Source organism: Pseudochaenichthys georgianus, chromosome 8 (genome assembly GCF_902827115.2).
Source record: "Pseudochaenichthys georgianus chromosome 8, fPseGeo1.2, whole genome shotgun sequence".
NCBI lineage: Eukaryota > Metazoa > Chordata > Actinopteri > Perciformes > Channichthyidae > Pseudochaenichthys > Pseudochaenichthys georgianus.
This window is the reverse complement of record NC_047510.2, coordinates 18,849,542-18,873,352: the sequence shown is the minus strand read 5'-3', so window position 1 is coordinate 18,873,352 and position 23,811 is coordinate 18,849,542. Positions and strand designations below refer to the sequence as shown.

At 38.8% G+C, this 23,811-nt stretch overlaps 1 protein-coding gene across 1 annotated transcript; it reads left to right on the top strand.

Moving 5' to 3' along the window:
- The first annotated feature begins 1,899 nt into the window (after nt 1-1,899).
- Nucleotides 1,900-23,614, top strand: LOC117451695 (hemicentin-1-like). Its single transcript, XM_071203891.1, has 22 exons — nt 1,900-2,122; nt 3,349-3,630; nt 3,713-4,039; nt 4,693-4,908; nt 5,553-5,780; nt 5,872-6,135; nt 8,710-8,976; nt 9,079-9,231; nt 10,642-10,860; nt 11,935-12,177; nt 12,862-13,057; nt 15,001-15,020; nt 15,559-15,837; nt 15,955-16,275; nt 16,414-16,671; nt 16,936-17,052; nt 19,036-19,129; nt 19,828-19,988; nt 20,827-21,093; nt 21,184-21,516; nt 22,771-23,025; nt 23,104-23,614. Exons 1-22 carry the CDS (start codon nt 2,065-2,067, stop codon nt 23,109-23,111), a joined length of 4,566 nt encoding a protein of 1,521 aa, XP_071059992.1. The 5' UTR covers nt 1,900-2,064; the 3' UTR covers nt 23,112-23,614.
- Nucleotides 23,615-23,811: the final 197 nt, after the last annotated feature.

Below are 23,811 nucleotides of genomic sequence, written 5' to 3'. Positions count from 1 at the left end.
GGTAAATTCCTCTGTAAAATAAGTATTTGGTCACCTACAAACAAACAAGATTTCTGGCTCTCACAGACCTGTAACTTCTTCTTTAAGAGCCTCCTCTGTCCTCCACTTATTAACTGTATTAATGGCACCTCTTTGAACTTGTTATCAGTATAAAAGACACCTGTCCACAACCTCAAACAGTCACACTCCAAACTCCACTATGGCCAAGACCAAAGAGCTGTCAAAGGACACCACAAACAAAATTGTAGACCTGCACCAGGCTGGGAAGACTAAATATGCAATAGGTAAGCAGCTTGGTGTGAAGAAATCAACTGTGGGAGCAATTATTAGAAAATGGAAGACATACAAGACCACTGATAATCTCCCTCGATCTGCGGCTTCACGCAAGATCTCACCCCGTGGGGTCAAAATGATCACAAGAACGGTGAGCAAAAATCCCAGAACCACACGGGGGGACCTCAATGACCTGCAGAGAGCTGGGACCAAAGTAACAAAGGCTACCATCAGTAACACACTACGCCGCCAGGGACTCAAATCCTGCAGTGCCAGACGTGTCCCCCTGCTTAAGCCAGTACATGTCCAGGCCCGTCTGAAGTTTGCTAGAGAGCATTTAGATGATCCAGAAGAGGATTGGGAGAATGTCATATGGTCAGATGAAACCAAAATATAACTTTTTGGTAAAAATCTCAACTAGACGTGTTTGGAGGAGAAAGAATGCTGAGTTGCATCCAAAGAACACCATACTGTGAAACATGGGGGTGGAAACATCATGCTTTGGGGCTGTTTTTCTGCAAAGGGACCAGGACGACTGATCCGTGTAAAGGATAGAATGAATGGGGCCATGTATCGTGAGATTTTGAGTGACAACCTCCTTCCATCAGCAAGGGCATTGAAGATGAAACGTGGCTGGGTCTTTCAGCATGACAATGATCCCAAACACACCGCCCGGGCAACAAAGGAGTGGCTTCGTAAGAAGCATTTCAAGGTCCTGGAGTGGCCTAGCCAGTCTCCAGATATCAACCCCATAGAAAATCTTTGGAGGGAGTTGAAAGTCTGTGTTGCCCAGCGACAGCCCCAAAACATCACTGCTCTAGAGGAGATCTGCATGGAGGAATGGGCCAAAATACCAGCAACAGTGTGTGAAAACCTTGTGAAGACTTACACAAAACGTTTGACCTCTGTCATTGCCAACAAAGGGTATATAACAAAGTATTGAGATGAACTTTTGTTATTGACCAAATACTTATTTTCCACCATAATTTGCAAATAAATTCTTTAAAAATCAGACAATGTGATTTTCTGGATTTTTTTTTCTTCTCATTTTGTCTCTCATAGTTGAGGTATACCAGGATGAAAATTACAGGCCTCTCATCTTTTTAAGTAGGAGAACTTGTACAATTGGCGGCTGACTAAATACTTGTTTGCCCCACTGTATAATATGTTAAATGTGTAAACACAGTAAAACATTTCTATAATTTCAATCAACAGCACACACTCCAATCATGTATATGATAATTGAACAGAGATATTTTCAGTTTCAAACCTACTTACAAACAGATTTGCTGCTGAGCCATTATGTATATTGGGAGTGTAAAGCAGCTCACATGTAGTATCCCCTGAAGCCTATTATGGTTTGAACTGCCATATTGTTCAAAGGTGCTACACAAATAATCTTAAATGGTCTAAATCTTAATCCACCCAATCTCAATTGAATGTGATATTCTCAGATTGTGTCAATTACAGGTTATAAAATACAAACATCAATCTATGTAAATGTGCTAAAAACAACACAGCAGCAGAACAACTAGGCTAAGTAACATCGCCTGACTCCCACACACAAACCACCAGCGACGGTACAGAAATAGAGAGAGAGAGAGGGGGAGAGCGAGAGGGAGAGAGAGAATATACCAGTGTGCTGGCTGTGTTCCTCTCTCTGCTCTCTCCTCTGAATGTACTTCATTGGTTTATTACGGACCGGACACTGCAGCCCAGGAGAGAAGCCGAGCAGAGCTGGGATAAACGACAGAAGGGACATTGTTAAAATCCAATGAGTAAACAACGGAAATGAGTGAGAGTACATCATTTATTCGAATCTTCGTGGGGGTCCTGCTCAGTGCGACAGGTAGGTCTTCATAATGCTCAGAAGGCTTTGTAATGTATGATATTGTTACCTTTATTTTTGTACTGTTATTAAACACAGGGAATATTTAATGGTTAACCATGAAGTGTAGCTTGTATTCAATGGGCTCCGAAAACGTTGTATACGAGCAAATGCTATAATAAACCAAGCGCCAACAATAACATGTCAAATAGGTAAAAGTGTGAGGTGTAAGTGATGGGTGCACAACTTAGTTTTAACCAGAAGGGGGCGGTATATAGAAAGGGACTGCCAGCGCATTGTGCACGGAGGGCAAACAAAGAGCTTCACATTGGGTTATTAGAAAATGGCTTTTAGAATAATACCTTTCAAAGAACTTTAAAAGCCTTTGACCAGCCATCACAAACAAAGGTTTATGGAATATAAATATCTTAAAATCCGGCCCCTTACTTAATTTGTTCAAATGAAAAGCGTTTGGATAAGCCTATTTATGTAACAGTAGGCTACTGGCATTGACTAAAGCTGCACATCTCCAAGGAGAGCTGAAAAACAGCCGACATTTATTTCACAGTTCTGAATGTACACCAAAGTGAGGTCTTGAAAAGATTTAGAAGAAGCTGAGGATACAGAGAGCTTGCCTCAATAATTAATTACCTGAATGTTAAATGGCTTAAGTCCACAAATACAATTTCTCTAACGTTTGGTGTTTGACAACTGTTAGTTTTTTGTTCATAAAATTGTTTTAAAACAGTATTTAAAAGTAAAGGGCGTTTGGTGGCTAATTGGAAAAGTTGGGGAAAGCACCTATGGCACAACAGGGACTTTCTGCTCATTTGATGGGCTTCTACTCAAACTAAAATTGAAACTGTTTTTCATTCTACTTATTTCCAACTTCAAATTTTCCAAAGAAACAACACCTTCTTGGATATCTAATCTGTATCCAGGATGTGTTATTAAACTCTTTGCTCTATATCTTCTCATTCAATCACAGTTATTACTGGAGAATTCCACAGCGCCCTAAAACCTTGTTTGATACATTCAAGTTAAGGGAAATGCCTCGGTAATTGAAACACTTACGTTTATTTTTTACCCCATTTAGCTGCTATTACATTGTGCATGCACTCAAAAACCAACTAAGCTGTTGTTGATGCATTTTAATCACCTTACTTACATACAACAAACAAAGGGAAAAATGCAAAGAAATGTTTCTCTTGTGACAATTATGTGAATGTGCTACAATATGTCCCAAGCTGCAGGTGTATTTACCTCCTGTCCCATTGAGTTGAGCCCCCCCAGTGTTGTGGTGAGATATGGAGACTCGGTGTCAGTCAACTGCAGCACATCGGAGAGCCTGTTTGATGGAATTGGCTGGGAGGCTTCACAAGGAGGCAAAAGTCTAGAGAGTGTCACCCATATGGCCTGGACAGTGGAGAAGCTAACAGAATGGACAATTTCTCCCTCATGCTACATCTCCCCGTTACCGGATAGTTCCTATCTGCAGTGTTTCAAGCACCCTAAAGTTGTACTTTACAGTAAGTCTTGCTCATTTTGAGGGAAATCAGAATGATACTCTGTCTGATACTATGTCTAAAAATGTATCTACTTTTTCTCCAGCATTCCCAGAAAACATCAGTCTCAGCTCCAGCAGTAACCCACGTATGGAGATGTCTGAAGGGGAGGAACATAACTTCACATGTGACATCCATAATATAGCTCCTGTTATAAATCTCACCGTAAAGTGGTATAAAGGAGATGAAATGGTCTATGAAGACACTTTTAAAGATCCCAGTAAGGAACCAGTGGATCAGTCATCTGTATTTAGCTTCATACCGACCAGACAAGACAACGGAGTAACATTCAGATGCGAGGCACTCTTGGACCTCCGACCTGAAGGTCCACAACTAAATGCATCTTCACAAGAGTATAATATTACAGTATTTTGTAAGTATATAATGCATACTCACTCACCAATCTGAAAGCCTATTTAAGTTATATAGGCTTTAAGAAAACTGTCAATTGTATTTTGTATTTCTATTGTTATTTCATGTGTTATCTCCATCAAGGTTTGTTTTTCTTCTGCCGGATTACAGAGACAGTACAGACCTGATTCACATGAATACAGTTGGAAGGGTGTAGCATGGGCCAATAAAGAACCCATTACATTATTGTTAAGTAATTCAAATGCCCTTTGAGAGGTCTGCAAAAATAAAAGGGCACTTGAAGAGCCAATGCTAGGTCAATAAAGCAATAATTAGATCAACTGAAAATGTATAAGCCACTGTTTAAACTACTAATCCTGTCATTTGTCAAGAAGAAATACCAAACATTTGACCTGTTGGACTACAAGACACTTTGTGATGTCACCTTGAGCTGTAGCAATTTGTGATTTTTCCCTTTTTAAATGTTACACCCAAAAAATTATTCAACAAAAGAATGACTAGATTAATCAAAAGAGAATATAATCACAAGTTACAGCCCTGAATTATCTTACATGCATGTCTAAAAGGAGAAGTGTCATTTAAGCCTAAAATTATTTTTCTCTGTTGAATAAAAGTACAATAGCATAAATTCTTGTTGTTTTTGGTTCTATATAGTTGGACCAGAAGTTCAATGTGCTGCTGTACTGGAAGGAGAAACATTGGAAAGAGGATGCTCTGTAACGGGATATCCTATACCGACGGTCACATGGTTGAAAAATGGAACATCCATAGAACCGACCGAGCCTTTGAGCAGGGAGAACGCAGGCATGTACGTCGCTGTAGCTGAAGGCGCTGAATCAACCACAACGCAACACCGGATTGAAGTGTGGTGTGAGTATCACAGTCATCAGCACAAACAGCAACCACATGAGCATAAAGACAATATTAGTGGTGGGGTTACTGTATATTTACAACATTTTGCACATATATTTTACACAGATTCTGGGTTCTGCTTTTCCTGTTGTCAGGATTGTTCCTTTAATCTGTAGTAGTGGTTTACTTAAGTTTAAAAAGCAATACTACAGTATAATAGTAAATAAATATTCTACTGCAAGTATCAAGGCTTAAAGTAACAGTAAAGACGTCTGTTCATCTTAATATACTTAGGTATACAACTCTTCAAGTACTTTTCATGCAGAATGCCCAACTTGTTACATTATTATATTTGTTGGTTACTATTACATATCCCTTAATGTGTAAATAGACTTTTACTATTTGTATCTGCTTGAGATGGGTTAGGTTAGGGTGAGGGTTTAACCCTTAGGGCTTAACAACTTTAAACAACTCAACACACCGACAAGATTCAAATAAGAACAGATGAAAACTTTACAAAACTTTAAACTGCATGGAAAGTAATTCACATAAAAGTCTGTTTATATAAATGTCTGATAAATGTAGTGAACTATGAACACCACTTGCTAGCTGTTGTATTGTCAATCCACTGTATACTAAAGAACAAGTGTTTTTGTTACCAGATAAACCAGAGTTGAAGTGTCCGAGCAATTACACTGCACTGGAGGACGCTCCTCACAACCTCTCATGCACTGTTGAGGGTTTTCCTAAACCTGAGGTTATGTGGTTTAAAGATGAAGATGATGTGGCCCTTCCAGAAAGCTTGACAAGAAGTGATACAGGGCAGTATGTGATCACAGCTTCAAACAATCTGTCAAGTATCAACGTCACAGTGGAGATATATGTCGTATGTAAGTTATTCTGATGAAAATCCTCAATATTTACTTTTCGTTTGAGCGTTTTTCTCTATTATGACTTATATTGTTTCACTGTTGTCTGTAGACCCACCATCCCAGATAGTCGAGCTTGAAGACTCAGAAGTTGATGTTGGTTCCGATGTGTGGTTGAAGTGCTCCTCAACGGGCAACCCACGACCAAACTATCTCTGGGATTATTATCAGACTGCCAATGTGGTGGAGGAAAATGAAGATGGAGTGTCCCGTCTGCACATCCATAACGCTACTGTATACAACAAGGGCTCCTACACATGTCACGCCTGGAATGACAGAGGAAATGTCTCTAAAACAGCCACAGTTACGGTAAAAGGTAGGGTCAATATTATGTATACTAGGCTGTCACAGTATCAGATTTCCCCTATGTGATTATGATGCCAAAATAATTCCCCAAAAATATATATTGGCCATATCTACAGAATTGTTCAAAAACTAAAGTTTTGTCAGTCTAATTCATTTTTTAACATTATTGTGCATTTCTTGTCTTTTTGGCAAATAGTAACAATAATTTGTGAAGTGAAACAAAGAAAGAACAGAAAAAGCCTTTAATCTCGGAGGCTCTGAATTATTTGCACAATAAAAAGAATGCTGCTGAATAGGCGAATATAAGAAGTTGTTTTTTTTAGCCATGACTTCAAAGACCTTAAATGACAATTTAACCAGTTCACCACAAACATTTATTTTAAAGGAGAAAATCATGAAATAAACATGGAATAACACCGATCAGTGCTGCTTGTTCTCACCAGTTGGCACATCACGAGAAATAATGTATAAAACAAGTTCACAGTACGAAACCACTTGAACTCACCAGACAGATTAGCTGAGCGAACACAAGGCCATAGGGGCATTCCCAGTTCATGTTGGGAGGGTCCTCTTTAAGGCTACCAAGAGGAAGGAACTCCATTATCGCTACATAACTTGTCCTCCTGTCAATCACAATGCAACAGCAGCTATCCTCCTATCTTGATTTTTGAAGGCTCCAATGGCTTGTTGGCTATCTTGTTATTGAGGCTCAGTTTGCTGTTTGTTGAAGCTCAAAATATTGACATACAATATATTTGCAATACTAACAGAGGGAGGGCAGAGACCAAAAATCCATTGCTTAAAATCTATTAATTTTGCAGGTCACCCGACCCTTGAAAAAGAGATATTTTGATCTCAAGGGGCTTTCACCTGGTTAAATAAAGGCTACAAACAAACAATTAAGCACCACAAACTTAGAGAGTACGTATTGAGCACTGCTTTGCACATGCAGGCACTGTATTTTCATATTTGAAGACCGAGGTAAGTTGAGGACTTATCCAGTTCAGTACAACAGCCTTTGTACTTGAAATGTTGCTGTGATTATGGGATTTCCGTATGTCGATCTCCTTCATCCAGCACTTAGCACTTGACGGCTTCAAAGCCTTCACTACCCTAGCTCTGCCACTAGCTCTCCTGTCTGACTGGTATTATAAAAAGAGACTCTGGATAACTAAATATTTCTAAAACTTAAGCACATTTTTTTAACACACTTAACTTAGTTGGGGAACAGACTCTCATTTTGTAATGTGTAGGCTACAATTCATATTTATTGTTTTAAACCTATTGTCAATGTAAGCCTTTACGACATATTATTTACCAAACACTTTTAATTGAACCAAATGAACTCTAAAGGGACTCATTTGGATACATTCACCACTTTTATAACCATCTTTTTATCATAATGCTAAAACAAGCTAACGCCTCACTGTAGCCAACTGGCACCGCTCATATAGTTACATTACAGACAGCGTGGGTGTGAGGGCTTGCAGTGTGTGTGTGTGTGTGTGTGTGTGTGTGTGTGTGTGTGTGTGTGTGTGTGTGTGTGTGTGTGTGTGTGTGTGTGTGTGTGTGTGTGTGTGTGTGTGCGCGCGTGCGTGCGTGCGTGGGGGAGGGCTGTTTCCCATGGCTGTTTCCCAATTTCCTCTGCCGTGATGTAGAGCTGGGAGCAGTGCCTACAACCATAGCTTAGCTTAGCTTTCTTCCAAAAAGTCAACAAGTAGCCTCCGGCTGGTCCCATGTAGCTGAGGGGAAGCAAGATAAACCTCAGAGGCGCTCAGTCTAACGGAAGAGGGTCGACCGCAGCTGGAGAAACTTTATTCTAATGGAAGATTTAAACTTTCTTCGTCTACTTTCAGTCCTCTTGGCGTTAGAGCTGCTGTCGCTTTCTAACGGGACACCGAGTAAGTTGAGAGTGAAGTTATAGACCTCATGTTTTCTTTTGTGTCGACTCGAGATTAAAGTGGCCCCATTAGGCTGGTAGATTTATAAGGAACGAAGCACGGGATTGTATTGGTCTATTTATGTAGAGTGCTGAGTGATGAGGAGCTAATTTAAAGCAACAGTAAATTTTATCTAGTTAAAAAGAAACGGGCTATTCAGATGTTGTGCTTTGAATGGGAACACATAATAATTGTGTGTGTTTGTGTGAAGGATTATGGAAAATCAAGTGCTTTAGGGGTGTAATAATTAGTTAGTATGACCTTTTGTCCATCTAATCTAATGTGTAAAACCTCCTCTCACATCCTGTGTATATTACAGTTAGTTGATAACATTGTATGTACATTTCCAATTTAGATTACAATGAATTGCAATTGGGTTTGGGAATTTGACGCATATATCTTGAGATAATGATATAACGTTAAAGTCAAACATAAAGAATGGAGGAAAGCAAATGTAGACCGTTCCTATGGGAGGGGGGACATATCCTTCCTGAGCCTTTTCCTGTTTCCTTCTGAGACCCAGCTTTTGTTCGTCAGTCATTCCACAACATTTCAACACAACCCTTGATGAGGAAATGTTGTGTTAAGATAATGGATGTGTGTAGACTTTGAATAACATTTCATGCCCCTTCTGCATTCCTCAGGTGCCGGGCAAGAATGCCCCATCGAAATAACTCCGGAGAGGATGGTGGTACAATACCAAGACAGAAAGCAACGTGCGACATGCAATGCAATATCAACCGACCACACTCATGCGAAAGAAATCTACTGGCAGGTTCTGCATGGTGACAAAATTAACAGCTCGATTTGGTCTGTTGACACCCATAAAGACTGGGACCCAAAGCCTGTCTGTACTGCAATATTTAATGTACGAGGAATGTGCCAGAAACATTTAAACTTCACCCTCTACAGTATGTATTTCTAACTTTTGGACTTTAATTTGTATCAACCTTTAACATGTTTCTAAAATGTCGGAAGAATCCTGATTTAAAATTGTGATTTCCTCTCTTCAGAAACACCAGACAGTGTCTCCGTTTCTACTGTGGATAACTTGAGCTCAGTGGTGGAGGACAAGGAGTTCCAGCTGCAGTGTGACATTACCAACGTTGCTCCTGCAGGGAACCTCGTTGTGCAGTGGTACCGAGGGAATACAACCTTATCAAAAGGTGAGGAATGGTTTTAGGACTGTTCACCCCAAAATCCAAATCTTACCAATTAGGGTTATGTATTAATCTAGATTGTTTTGGGTGTTAGTTACAGAGTGTTAGAGATATTGGTACTCAGCGCCCATAAATATTTTTGAAAATATCAAGACATGACTTGACCTAAAATGACCCAGTTACTCAAGATAATCCACAGATCTTGTTCCGAAAGTGTTTCATGTAGGAACTGTTTTTTTCTACTCCCACAAACCGTATAACCATGCTAAAACAATTGACACCTACTCATGGATGAGAGATGTAAACATTATTGCGTATTTCTCTGCTTAACTCTAGCGTAAGTTAACACAGGTCAGCCATGAGTAGGTGTTTACTTCCTTCTACGCTGTAATGCAATAAAAAGAAAAAAAAAGTTCCTACATATACTTCTCACAACAAGGGATGGTGGGCAATCTCGATTGATAAATAGTATTACAGGTGTTACGGCCTGGCTCATAGGCTGCAACAAAGATGGGAGACCAGACAAGTTAAGTGTAACAAAAGCATATTTATTTACAATACCACAAAAACCACAGGTCTTTTAAGAAACCTAATAAATGTGGAAGTCAGTTATTATCAGTAATGATTGCGTGTATGGGTGTGTGAAAATGAGCAGAAACGAAGACGCGGCCGTGTCCAACAGAGGAGTGAGAGGGCAGTATGGGTTGGTGTTGCCCTTTTATGTAGACGGCCCAGGTTGATCATCTGAAACACAAACAAGAGCCAGGCAGCAGAACACAAAGACAGAGACCTCTAGTGGAGTGGGGGGGGGGTCGTCGTAACAACAGGTAACTTATTTACAATGGCAACCTGGCAGAAGACAATGCCTCTTGAGGGGAAGCTGTGTAGGGGCTTAAACAGACATGTGCCCACATGAAGAAAATTATTCAGCATACATTAATATAACCTATCATGGAAGACAAATTAGGACTTGTATTTACAGGATTACTGACAACAGATACTACACAGCCCCGAACATGTGTAATTAGCCTTCATATTCATTAGTTATCCTAATGATGATAGGCCTCATTTCCTTTTTTAATCAGATGTTGCTCATTAAACAACCAGCATTATTAGTGGAAAGGAAAGTGGTGTGGACTGTGAGGGACATTTGTAAACGTGATCACGTTTTTATTAGACATGATATGACTAGTTTCTTACCAGTTTATCTCATTTTTGCATCTATGTTTGACTCATTTCATGATACTATCTGCAAACCACTTTTTATTTTGTTCTGTTTGTATGTTTCTACAACCTAAGGACAAAAACATTGCATCCATGTTCCATGTGCAAGGTTTAGGTGTTTATTTAAGAGACTTTAATTGTGTAAATGTAAAATCAAACAACTTACTTTTAATTTCCCCCCCAATTGTCCAGGTTCACTGCGAGTGAGTGGCTGCCTGCCTGAGAACAACACAAATTGTGACATCAATGCTGTCCGGTCCCCGCTGAACGTGTTGTCTACCATCAGCTTCACTCTGGACAGAAATGACAAGAGCGCAGAGTTCAGATGTGAAGCGATATTGGATCTTGGAGCTGAAGGACCAAAGCCTCCTCCAAACATGATGTCCAGTCCTCTGAACATCACTGTCTACTGTAAGATCACACTTACATTTGCTGCTCAGTAGATCATCATCACTGTAAGATCAAGTGATGATGGACATTCAATACAATACAATACAATACAACTTTATTTATAAAGCACTTTAAACCACCAGACCAAAGTGCTGTACAGGCAAATAGATAAAACACAGCTCAGCTCACACACCATAAAACAAGTACAAGTAAAAACAAAAAACAATTTAAATGCAAAAAAAGCAACACTCTAAAAGATGTTGAAACGCCAAATGTTAAAACGCTAAGGAGAAGAGTTGGGTTTTAAGAAGCGATTTAAAAGCAGGCAGTGTGGAGGCCTGTCTGATCTCCAGGGGCAGAGCGTTCCACAGTTTGGGAGCCGCTACAGAGAAGCAACGGTCCCCTCTGAGCTTTGACCTGGTTTTAGGCACATTCAGGAGCAGTTGGTCCGCTGACCTGAGAGGGCGGTTCGGCGTGTAATGCTGTAGCAGCTCAGCAAGGTATGGTGGGGTCATGCCATTTAGGGATTTAAAAGTAAATAAAAGAATTTAAAAATGGATCCTAAAATAAATTGGCAGCCAGTGGAGAGAAGCTAAAACAGGGGAAATGTGGTCAAACTTCCGTGTGCCAGTCAATGATAATTACATACTTAAACTCATGAAGAGAGGTTGTCGGAGAGTGCTCTCAATACGAAATTCTATTTTCCTATTAAAGATTCAAACATCCTTAACTGATGTAGAAAACAGCAGAGTGAAGAGAATGGAGACATGTTGATGCTTCCGCAGTGTGTATTGATGCATCATGCAAATATAGGCAGATGTTAATATTTATAACTTTATTATTTTATTATTATTCAGTGGGTTTTTTCCCTCTTATGTTATGTATTTGATTTTATCCTATTTTTGAGTTTTATGCCATGTTTACTATTATGATCCAGTTTTGTATTTGCCATGGATTATGTTATTCTATCCTGTGTTAATTCAATGTTAATTCTGTCCATTTCAACAAGTATTGTTTATTTCGTGTTAATTTCCTTGAGGAAGAAATTGTAAAAATGCACATTTATAATGTTTTTTGCTCTTTATTTCTCAACAGATAAGCCCAGCATTAATACCACCAAGCTTCCAAAGAGGATCCCAGCGTTCAGAGGTTATCCTGCAGAGCTTGTCTGTGAAGCCGAGGGTCACCCCCCTCCGAAGATCGAGTGGCTCTACAGCGAAGACAAAGTGCCCCACAAGTCTGGAGACACACTCATGGTGTATGAAGCCGGCCGCTACACATGCAACGCCACGAATGAAGTGGGTTCCGCCTATCATGCAGTGGAAGTGATTTTAAAAGGTAAAAATGTAGTTAAACAGATCTCTTGCAGGGGGTTGAAGCAAGTAAATATAAAATGTTATATAAACTAAAAAACTAATATTCATGAGTTTCTGCTGCTCAAATCTTTATTTTACTAGATCATACTATTTTGCTCTAGACAGCCTTTATTCGCAAAATATATTTCATGAGTAGGGGTTAACCTTAAGGAGCAGAGCAAAAATACATACAGGTTCAAGGACGATTTTGTCCACCTATTTAAATCCATTACAAAATGCCGCCGTTATCTTTTTGAGCGATTTGCCGGAGGAATGGATGGAGGTAAAGGTACGTTTGTTGGAAAGTTAAGCTTATTTTTATTATCTTGCTGTTGTAATAGTTTATCATTATAGTGTAGATGTACCTTGTTTTAGATTTTATAAACCCAATAAGCCTGTCTTCCTGTCTTCCTGTCTTGGCCTTAATCTTACGTTCAAATTGTAAGTTTATATTTAGAATTACACTTTTATTTGTCAGTTTTTCATCCAAATAGCAAAGTGCATCTTTATTTATCCTGCAGTAGAAACCATTATGATATTTCTGGCATAAAAGTTCAAATATAATATGCATGTGTTGAAGCATGAAATATATCTGATACTTGTATTTTTAGCCGTTAATTCTAATATTCATAAATGTTAATATGTTGCCTGTTTGATTTCCTTACAGAGGACTACCTTCCGCTCATAGCTGGATTTGTGGCTGTCACAGTAGTTGCCATCTCCATCGTCTTCCTCTTCATCTACTCAATCTACTACAAGAACACCAAGATGCGTCGCTACAGTCTTAAAAATGCCAAACTTGACACTCAAAGTGGCAACGTAGCCCACTACGGATGTGACATGCAGTTTCCTATGACTAAACTGTCTTAGCAGAACATCTATGGGTAGCACAGACTGAACAGCTGACCACTCTGAATGCATCTCTCTGCCACCAGAAACTAAAGTGTGACTCAGCCTGCAGGCTCACACTGGACAAGCCTGCATCTATTTTCCCACATACAATAGTATTTGACCATTTATGGAATAATCTAATCATACAAAATAATGAACCTTGGCTTGAGATGTAGACTTTTATATTTACTACTGGATTTGCCCTTTTCACTGGAAAGGAAGAAGAGGAGCAAGGGCTCAAAATGCCAAGAAAACTGTTTTAATGTATTTTCACTATGGAACATATTAAGTATGATTATGAATGTTTTTTGTCCACATTGGTTTCACCAACGCTTGTGCTTCTCATTATGCCCCCTTAATATTCACTCAAACTCAGATCTCTGTGTGAAATTGTTTTTAAAAACCAAACAGGATTTTGTAAAGCACAGGAAGTGATGACCCCGGGTACAAATAAATAACCTGAACCTGAACCTTAAACTGCTGTGGTTTTAATTTCTACTAACAGGAAGTTTGCAGTGTTTTCGCCTCTCAGAAGGTGTGACATTGAATCAGCTCTTCTCACAGTATTGCTTGTACATACTATTCATTGACCCCATTGTCCCTTTAGTATTCTTTGTAAGCCACTCTGCACTTCTTTCTGAGTGTGTAGCCTTCTCTGTGCCAGGTGCTCCATTGTGCCTTATTGTGTCTGGCTTTGGCCTTATGGGACAAATTGTCTTGTGCCACAGTTGTAATGGCATTTATTGCCTATTACAATTTAGATTCCGGATGTTTTATGTAAATGCAAAACAATTATATTTATTTATGAGAAACAGCAAAGGTAAAACTATTTAGTATTGAACATGGAGAACAGTCCGGTGTGTAAATGTAAATTCAATGTGAGGGACATGAAAAGATTTGTGAATAAAGCTGTAAATATTTGTGACTGATGTTAAACTGTATTTTAATAATAAAATGGCTTTTAAAACAGATTGTTTTGTTATCGAAACCTTGCATGAATACTCATGATGTGTATAAATGTATGATACAAAGCTACATAACACTATTATTGTGTCTTCAAGCAACAATTATATAGTGCAATACTGTTGTTTATATCCAAAACTGCAAATGTATCCGTGCCTGGTAAATCTATTTTAGAGTATAGACCCGTGAGAAATCCTACACTTGAAGTGTCTTGTCTGTATATTTGGAAGGAGGAACAAACAATAAATCTAAAGAGTTAACATCTAATTAAATCTAACCAAGAGGGGGCGTGCATATCCGTGTTCCTCCAGCAGCACTATCTATCCTGTAGACTGCTCTTCTAAAACTATGGTCTGGCTCCATACAAAGCACACACTTTCCAAGTCTGAACGTGTTGCTGGACCGACTCCACGGGAGGGTGCTGTTAACTGAAGCCAGCCGGTTTTACGAGCTGGATTGCAGCCTATATTTGCTGCCTTCTAATGCTGTAGGAAATATTGTTGTTAATCAAGAAACACTTCCTGTTTTAGAGGAGAGGTTTATCTGGAACGCGAATTTTCGGATGTTATTCAATCGATTAATAAATCAGTCGATAAAGCAGACTAAACAAATCAATCATCCTTCCTTCAATCCTGCATTCAGTCCCGCCTATTGACCATTGACACTGTTTACTTCCGACCAACACATGCTACTCTAGAGGCTAATGTTTGGAAATTACGAGGAGCACGTCAATGCATCACACATGGATAATGTTACAGTACCTTTTTACGATCATACAGTCTATGCTTACGATGTGATTTCATCTCACTTTTACACGGTCACCAAGTGAAAGAGAAAGTAGCTTCGAAGGACTCGGATTTAATCAACTGTACTATTTTGTAATCTTATTTAGTCCTAAAAGTGCTTCTGGTTTGTACGACGGATAAATCATGAAGTTGTTCCTGGTTTTAAGCGTCTTTATAGCGTTTACAGGTAAGTGTTTTGCATTGTAGGCTATGCAAAGTTAGAAGGCCAACTTGTTTTTGTATTTTGCTGACCTCCGCCCATTGTTTGCTTTATCTTCTTAAGGCTGATCTGACTCAAATGGTTTGCTTTTTATAACAGCGGGTCGAAATTGAACCATTATCAGGGCAGCCATACATAAGACACGAATATGTGGCGTAAAATATATGACCTATTTTTGGTAACTAATATTAATGTATTTAATGTTTACACTTGGAATGATTTAAGAACGTTTTCAACTATCAGAACGAGCAGGGCACAACGTATTGTTAGTGTAAACACTTTTACAGTTGCATGCATTTTCTTGTAACAATTGTAAAAAAAGATCTTCTTCACAATGTTATCTGTGGTGTGAAGTAGGCCTACTATTTATCCAACAATTATCACTGCAAGTGTCCCATCAGCTTTTGCTTGGTCAAACACCTATATTTTAAAAATAATGCTGTTTAAAACTCTACTTTTTTTTTTACTGTGTATACTGTAAACTATATTTACCCTTTGCTTTTAGGAAATCCTGTGAGTTCCTCCTGTGAAATTGAATTCAGCCCTCCCAAAGTTGTGGTGAGATTTGGAGACCCCTTCTCACTCAACTGCAGCTCAACATCCAACCAGATCGATTCAATGGGCTGGGAGGCTATGTACGGAACAGGTACAAGACTACAGGATGGGGTATCATCTGTTGCCTTAAAAATAGACTCTGTGAAGGACTGGAAAATGGAACCTCAGTGCTTCGTTAATCTCGAAAATGGTGTTCAGTGTTCAGAAACCCTAAGCTTTACCGTTTACAGTAAGTAGCTTTTAACTTTCTGTTAATTATTAATGGAGTTTTTGATCATTCAGTGCTTGTGATTTTGGATAGTTTTTTGACTATTTTGCCAATTTGCCACTCTTTTTTTTAATACAGAAATGCCGGACTTCATCTCTCAGCCAAGTCAAATGGACCACATGGTCGAGGGTGAAAAGTATCGCTTGCAGTGTGACATTGTAGATGTTGCACCAATAAGACACCTCTTTGTGGTCTGGCACATAGGAAATACTATAATCTATAAAGACTCATTTAATGATGACACTACATTTCCAGTCAATACTTCATCCGTCTTAAATCTGACTGCTCAAAGAGGCTATAACGGAGCTCAGGTCTGGTGTGAAGCAAATATGTTATTTTCGCCACCGGTACAAAGCCTTCCTAAGATCCAGTCCAAGCCTCAAAAACTGATTGTACTGTGTAAGTTTTTAATACAATCTTGAATTAGCCATAACAGTTCTAGATGTTTTTTTAAAGAGAATATGGTGTTTGTTTTGCGTCTGAATTTCTCTCTGTTTTTCTCTCTCTGTCTGTATTTTCAACACATTTTTTCCTCAGACTCGCCAACCTTCACCAACCCCGAAAATGAGACGTTTGAACTCTCAGCTAGGAATAAAATAATGTTGAATTGCACTGCTACAGGAAACCCAATGCCGGTATACAGCTGGGGTTTCGCACACCCAATACAACAGACGAAGAAGAATGACAGTCAGCTCATTTTGACCCCATCCATTCGGCTTCCAGGGACCTACAACTGCACAGCGTCTAATAGCCAGGGCTCCAGCACCAAGTATTTCACAGTCATCGAAGCTCCAAGTAAGATATTTTTCATAAAATGTTACAGCAACTCTATTATTGTCTTGCAGTTTTGATAATTCTATAATTTCTTAATGCTATTGTTTTCCATCAGGTAGTCACCCTGGAACCACTGCTGGAATTTTAATTGCTTTGTTCTTAGCAATAATCTTTATTTTGGGATGTGTGGTTTATCACAAACAGAGAAACTCTTCTGCTGCATGACCAGATAGTCTGAACAGATGAGCTGAGACAGAATGTAACAAAAACTCCCGTCTCCCACAGGGAACCGCACTACCTTTGCAGCCTTGGTTGGAGGATTTGTGTTCCTGGGAGCCGTGCTCTTCATTGGCGGTCTTCTTTTTGTGAAACCTGATGGCACGTTTTCTTTCAGCAAAGTCGGCTATCTCTAAGGAGAGCTTGCCTCATCAGGACCTGTATGAGGCCAATTTTTTTTTATTCAATTTTGCATGGGTTTTCCATGTAAGTAGTACATTTTTAACGTTTTTTGGTGCTTGGATTAACATATTGTCATGTCTCTTAAAGGCCTAGAGGTATAATCAGTTTGCTCGGCTATTTTGTGGCGTCATTATCATGCTTGGGTGCTGTAGCTTTGACATTGCATCGCTTCAGCTGTCTGTAAAGCTCCACTAATCAATATTGCTATATTAACAAACGGTACATTTACATGAGCTCAAGACATCAGGTTACATGGAGAAACCAGGGATATATTTAGTACACATCTCCCCAGCTTCCCACTCTGCGGTCAGAGACACACTTTTCCTGTCTGAAGTCTGTGTCCTGCACGAAAGCTGACTCTAACCCAGGTTATTTACTAGGTGCATGCAAGCGCAACGGAGCATTAACATCCAACTTTGCAGCTCTACAGAGCTTTTTAACTTCCTTAAGCTCTTTGTTTTGGTTTTGTGGCCTGAACATTTGCTGTATGTTTCTGTCTTAGTAACTCAGCCACCTTTTATCAGCAGGAAGGTTTTTCCAGCAACACTTCTGGTAAACCAACTGTATGCTACTTGTCTAACAACAAAGCAACAACATGGGGAAGGAATTTGAGCATGGAAGAGACAAAAGTTTTTCTAAGAAATGAGTATAGACTGTATGTTGGAATCTTGCATAGAGCTGATAGAAGAATGTATTAGAAACACTATTACATGTATAAGGCCAAAGTGGGTGTGTCAAATTGTTATAGAGTTATTCTGCCTCCAAGTGGCCGCTTTGCCTTTTGGCAGTCAGGAGCTGCAGCCCTCATCTCTTATAACTTAAACAAAATGTCTAATGATAAGATTGCACAAATGGATACTACTGAATGGTACTGATTCAACAACCATTGTTGCCTTAAAGTTATTACAGGCATTATCGCTTGTTTTCTATCCTTTTTTTCAACTAACCAAACAAGACCAAATGTTAAGGCAAAAATGGAGTTGATCTATTCTACATGATGTTTTTATCCACTCAGGTCAATGGTCACTACATACTTTCCAGACACTACAATTGTTATAGTAATTACTTGAGAGTGCCTGTACTGCAACTGGGCAGTTTTATTTTTATGAATAAATTGTGCTATTTCATGTTATGTAAAATATTTTTTACCAAATGTTTTTTTTTTAGTATGCGTTGGTACAGCTCTGGAATGTTGGTTTATTTTTGCACTGAAAAGACTGACCATGCAATTTCTGTAACGTTCCTTCAATTTTATATGAAAAGACATGCGAACAGATGCTTTTTATTAAAATGACGTGATTATGAGCTACTAAATCCTGTGTCAGATATACTATTTTTCTGATGTATTGGTTAAAAATAAAACAAAAGACTGTTCTTCATTGATAACCGCTGTTATCAAAGACGAATTCTTTCAAAAAAGGGACGTTGTGAATGATCCAAGGGGTTTTAAAGGGAAAATAACTGATTATTTTATCCAAAATGTTAATTTCCCCAAATCCTTAGGCAGAATACTAAATGAGGGATAGACGGAAATCCCCTGGATCTCTCTCTGTCTCTCTCTTTGGCTTACATTATGCGGTGATCAGGCAGCCATACTAATCAGTATTGCACAAAGTGAATGTAAAGGAGAGCATTTGTTATCCTGCCTACGGTTGCCAATATAAACCTATTTTTTTCTGAAGGCATGTTCCTTATGTTCAGTCCTTGTCATTTTCACTAAAGGTTTTGCAAGAAAGCACTGTTTGTGTATGCTCTGACTGTGTTGCTATAACAACCTGGCAGAGTGGATATTGCTGAATTTGTCAAGGAGTTAAAAAAAGGTTATGATAGAAACACAAACTGAACATAATTCTCTGGAGAACTTGAAGAGAGAGCAGCATATTGAAAGTGAAGCATGAACTTTAATCTGTACATTGAGATTCCCAGCTGTGCTCTCACACCAAAGAGCATCCGATTACTTGCTCACTTGCACTGCAGTTGCGGTCAGAGCGGATATGCTGTGTTGCATTCTGGTCACAGTGTGAGGTTTACAAGCTACATGCTGTACTAATACTCCTGCCTGCTGGGATTTCACAAAGCATGGAGTTCAGAAGCAAGAGGATACAAGAATGCTAGCAGAATTGAAAACAGGCTGTTGTTCACAGCCAGTCATGATGGCCGAAACAACAGATCAAATCTCTGGTTGGAAAGCAGAACATGGTCACACCTAAGGCTGGAATGTAGAAAGTATAAAAACAAAACATCCCCCCTTGACCTAAATTAAATAAAGTTCAGATTCTTGTAAATATGTGTGTGCATTATTTCAGTTTAAAGATATTTGGAAAGTTTGGTTGCTGGAATAGATTAATTACTTTATACTAAAACATGCTATAAATGTATTACAATGATTATACATGCATTGAAGGTGTATTGGTATATTTCAAAATTGACAACATTTTGAACACCAAATATTGTTCTCTAAGACTATAGGGTTTTAAACGGATATTGTAAATTGATGTATTCATCTTGTACTCACAGTACAATATTATTCCCGGTGATGTAATATGAATGTCTAAGGTGGGACCTGCAATGTCCTGTTTATAATGCATTTTATATAAGAGCAGTGCAGTACAAAGGATTTCGCTGTGTTTTTCAGAGGCCTGCCACCTGTTAAATTTCCCTCTTTCCCTTTCACCCCCCCCCCCCCCCCCCCCCCGCCCAAAGTCAGCTGGGATGAAGGGGGCCCTTTTGTTCCAACATAGTTCCCTGCAGGGTTGCCAAGCTTGTACAAGTTGGAATTTTTCTCTCTCTCTCGCCCCTGAATCGACGGCTCAGTGCACAAGATAACATGGGAAACACATTTTTTAGATGGAGTCTGACACTTTGCATGATTTACTCCGGTAAGATTTTTGTTGTTTTCTCACTTGTTGGGGTTATAGATGCCGTTCGTTGCGGAAATGTTCTGGAAAACGATGACATCTAGTCTGTGATAAAATGAATGTGAGACCGACAATCAGAGCAACAACACGTTAAAGCATTGCTTTATTTATTCCTCGCGGAATCACTAATTATATTGTAATTAGGATTGTTGATCTCCGTAGCGTGAAAATATGCCTGTTAGTATTTCTATTACTGCAGTATGTTTCACAAGTGTAATTATGACGGGCTGACAGTTAAGCTGTAGGCCTAATTCCTTATAGGGCCCACAAAGTAAACATGTTGTTGACATGGCATAGCCTACAAATACATCATAATCAATGTAGTGTTGTGTAATTATACACAGGCGATTGCGTTGATTTCCTGTGTTGTTGGTTGTTACCATAGACTGTATATATAGGTTGTTACACGGTAACATTACAGCCTGCATACGAAAAGAGGCCGAGTGCAACAAGTGAAAAGAAGCTGGGGGAGATGACCATTTGTGAAAAGTAACTAAGTCTGAATATTTAGAAAATGTGTGTAGCCTACTCCATTACATTGATTTGACAGCTAGAGTTACTTTCCAGTAAAGATTATTAATATAAAGAAAATACATTTAATGCATTAATATTATAGGTTAAGACTAAGAGTCGTATAGTCATTAAAATAAGCTCCTCTTTTGGCAGCTGCAAAATGTACACAATGACAAGTCAATCAATAACTATACTCAATGGAATATTACTCTGGAATAGGCCATTCTGTTTTAAATGTGGTTACTCTGTAAGTTTGATGCTGATACTTCCACCCATTGTGTCCCAGTGTCAGGTGAAGGTTGCTCTCTCGTCCTGAAGCCCTCCAGGGTGGTGGTGGGCTTTGGGGAGCCGGTGTCGGTCAGCTGTGAGGCCACTCGCCCGGTTCGGGTCCTGGGCTGGGAGTCTGTCATCAGTGCTGCACACACTCAACAGGACCTGTCTGTCCAGTGGAAAGTAGACAGCCTCATTGATTGGATAGAGGAGCCTATCTGTTATGGTGTGTTTTTCACAGCTCCCAGACAGTGTGAGGAAAAACTCAACCTTGTCCTCTACAGTGAGTCAACCCTTTATTTAACACACAGTGTAGAAAATGATCTTATTGACTTACATGAACCTGTTTGACTTGAACTTTTTATTTATTTAGAAACCCCAGATAGTGTCTCCATCAGGCCTGTGAACCACTCTGGCCCCATGGTGGAGGGAAAAGAGTACCAGTTGCTCTGCGAGGTTCAAAACATTGCTCCGGTTCAATACCTAACCCTGAGGTGGTACAAGGGGCAGACTGAGGTATACAACCACTCCTTCACTGAACTCACATCGTCATCGCCTGTCCAAGTGTCCTCTATCCTTATGGTCACACCAACAAAAGCCGAAAATGGAGCACAGTACAGGTGCGTAGCGGAGCTGGAGCTCGGACCAGAGGGACCACAGCCCCCCCCCACTGTGACCTCGGAGCCTCTCAATGCCTCTGTGTACTGTAAGTCCTGAGGCTTATCTGCAAAAACAGTTATCATCGAAGTCAACTTTATTGTCAATCTTTCAGTTTGTGTGTACAGACAGAGAGATCGAAATACCGAATACAAAATACAAATATTTATAAAAATATGTATACAAATATGTATATACCTATAAATACACAACCAACAGACACATTTTATACATATGCACACATTAATACATAAATAAAAGCACAACAATCAATTCATATACAAAATAACAGTCACTTCAAAATCTGTGAAAAATGTACATTAGTGCAAGACTGTCATAGCAGTGGAGAAAGTGTCTGTATATCTATCATATTTTTAATGTTGTGGATATAATACAGTTACTAAAGTATTTTAGTTTTACTTTTTCACGAGTATTTACATTTCCTGCGACTATACAGTATATTTCTACTACACTAGAATTTTGAGGCAACATTTTACATTTATAGGACAGCTTTGGAGATTTAGAAAAATTATATTAACCCTCCTGTTATCCTCAGATTTACTTTAATTTGATTTACACCCTTTATCCTCGTAGTTTAAAACTCAAGAAAATGATCATATTCCAAATTTTAACCAAAATGTATGTCTCTGGTGCTTTAGGTGTCTTAGTTGACTACACAAATAACCATTTAAATAAAACATTACCCCAACCTTCCCCCCCCACAGACCCCTTTATATGTCCAGAATTCCTATTATATGACTATCAAAAATATATAAATAAAATAAAAAATGTTTTACAATGAAACATTTGCATGTAATAGTCACCTCAATATCATCCTACACAATCAACACAAATATGTTAAAAAAAATGTTGACATTTTTACATGTTTTATACTACTAAAACAGCCTGGGGTCAAATTGACCCCAAGGAACACCAATGCATACAAAGTGCGTGCAGGACATTTAAAAATGATCTTCATGTTCATTTTATGTTTACCCAATAGTCCTCACTAAAATAGGAAAAGTCATGAAATACTAAGCAAAACAAATAATGTGAACCATCTTTTTAGATACGTTAAACATTGAATGGTGTCAAATTGACCCCAAGGATAACAGGAGTGTTAAATAATGCAAAAATAAAATCAACAAATGATCAATTTTGTAATATTACATGTTAAAATAACACTCTTATGATCCATTGGTGAAATTTTCAAGCTACCCTGTATACATACTTCTAATTCAATAGAATTGTATGTTCGCTCAATTGAATATGCTGAATTTAATCCTTGTGATCTTTGCTCTAGTTCCCCCTACTTTCCTCGATCCGGTACCAGCGGTCTTGGACCTTACAGTAGGTGCTGAAATGACCTTAAACTGCACCGCCACAGGGAACCCTACGCCTGTGTACAGCTGGCAATCCTCCAATCCCATTCCCGAGGGGATGGGCGATGAAGCAGCTCTTACCTCCTCCTCACTGCTGCCAGGGACCTACACTTGCACAGCCTCCAATACACTGGAGAAGAAGAGCAAGCAGTTTATCGTCAAGGCCAAGACCAAAGGTATGAGGGGACTCTGAAGTGCACATGTAGTCTCTACACACTGCCTCTTAATCAGCATCTTCTCATGCTTTCACTTAGGTGTTTGAAACAGGAAATCCTGAGAAGGGCTCAGATGACAACAATGGACATACAAGGAGAATCCAACAATGGGGATTTTACTGCTGCTGCTTTGGAGATGGGAATGACCTTCATGACTCAACAGATATTTATGAGGATCTTGCTATCAGGCAGGATTAGATCTCAATTAAAAACAATATATTTGATATACTTTGTTTGGTAACTGTTGTTTAAACTGTCAGTATTTTAACATGAAAGTGTTCGTGAGATAGATTGGTTATTTAGGATATAGTTATGCTTTCAATGTGATATCCTTTCTCTAATTTATATATTTGCTAGATCTATTTTCGTATTAATGAAATTATCGTGTAATCTTACCAATGTGTAGCTACTCTTGATATAAAATGATGACGACATTATTATTAATGTATGCTGGAAATTAATTAGGGAACGTTAAAGATCACCCGGCCATTACTGTAAATATAAATTGTTAATTTTCTTATCTTTATGAATAAAAGTTAAATGAAATTTTTTTTGATTTTCACTTTTTTGACACCTAGATTTACCTAGATTTAATTGTTTGTTTGTAGCCTTTATTTAACCAGGTGAAATATAATATATTATATAATAATTCTGATAATATAATATTATCAGAATGAATGTGTTACTGTTGGTTGTGGGTCAAGTGTCATAAGAACATACATAAAGTGATTTTGAATACAAATTACC

Coding starts and splice junctions, on each gene's coding strand:
- LOC117451695 (XM_071203891.1), top strand. CDS start 2,065: ATGAGTGAGAGTACATCATTTATTCGAATCTTCGTGGGGGTCCTGCTC. Junction 17,053..19,035: donor GTTTTCTTTCAGCAAAGTCG/GCTATCTCTAAG, acceptor TGAGATTCCCAG/CTGTGCTCTCACACCAAAGA. Junction 19,989..20,826: donor ACTTTGCATGATTTACTCCG/GTAAGATTTTTG, acceptor ATTGTGTCCCAG/TGTCAGGTGAAGGTTGCTCT.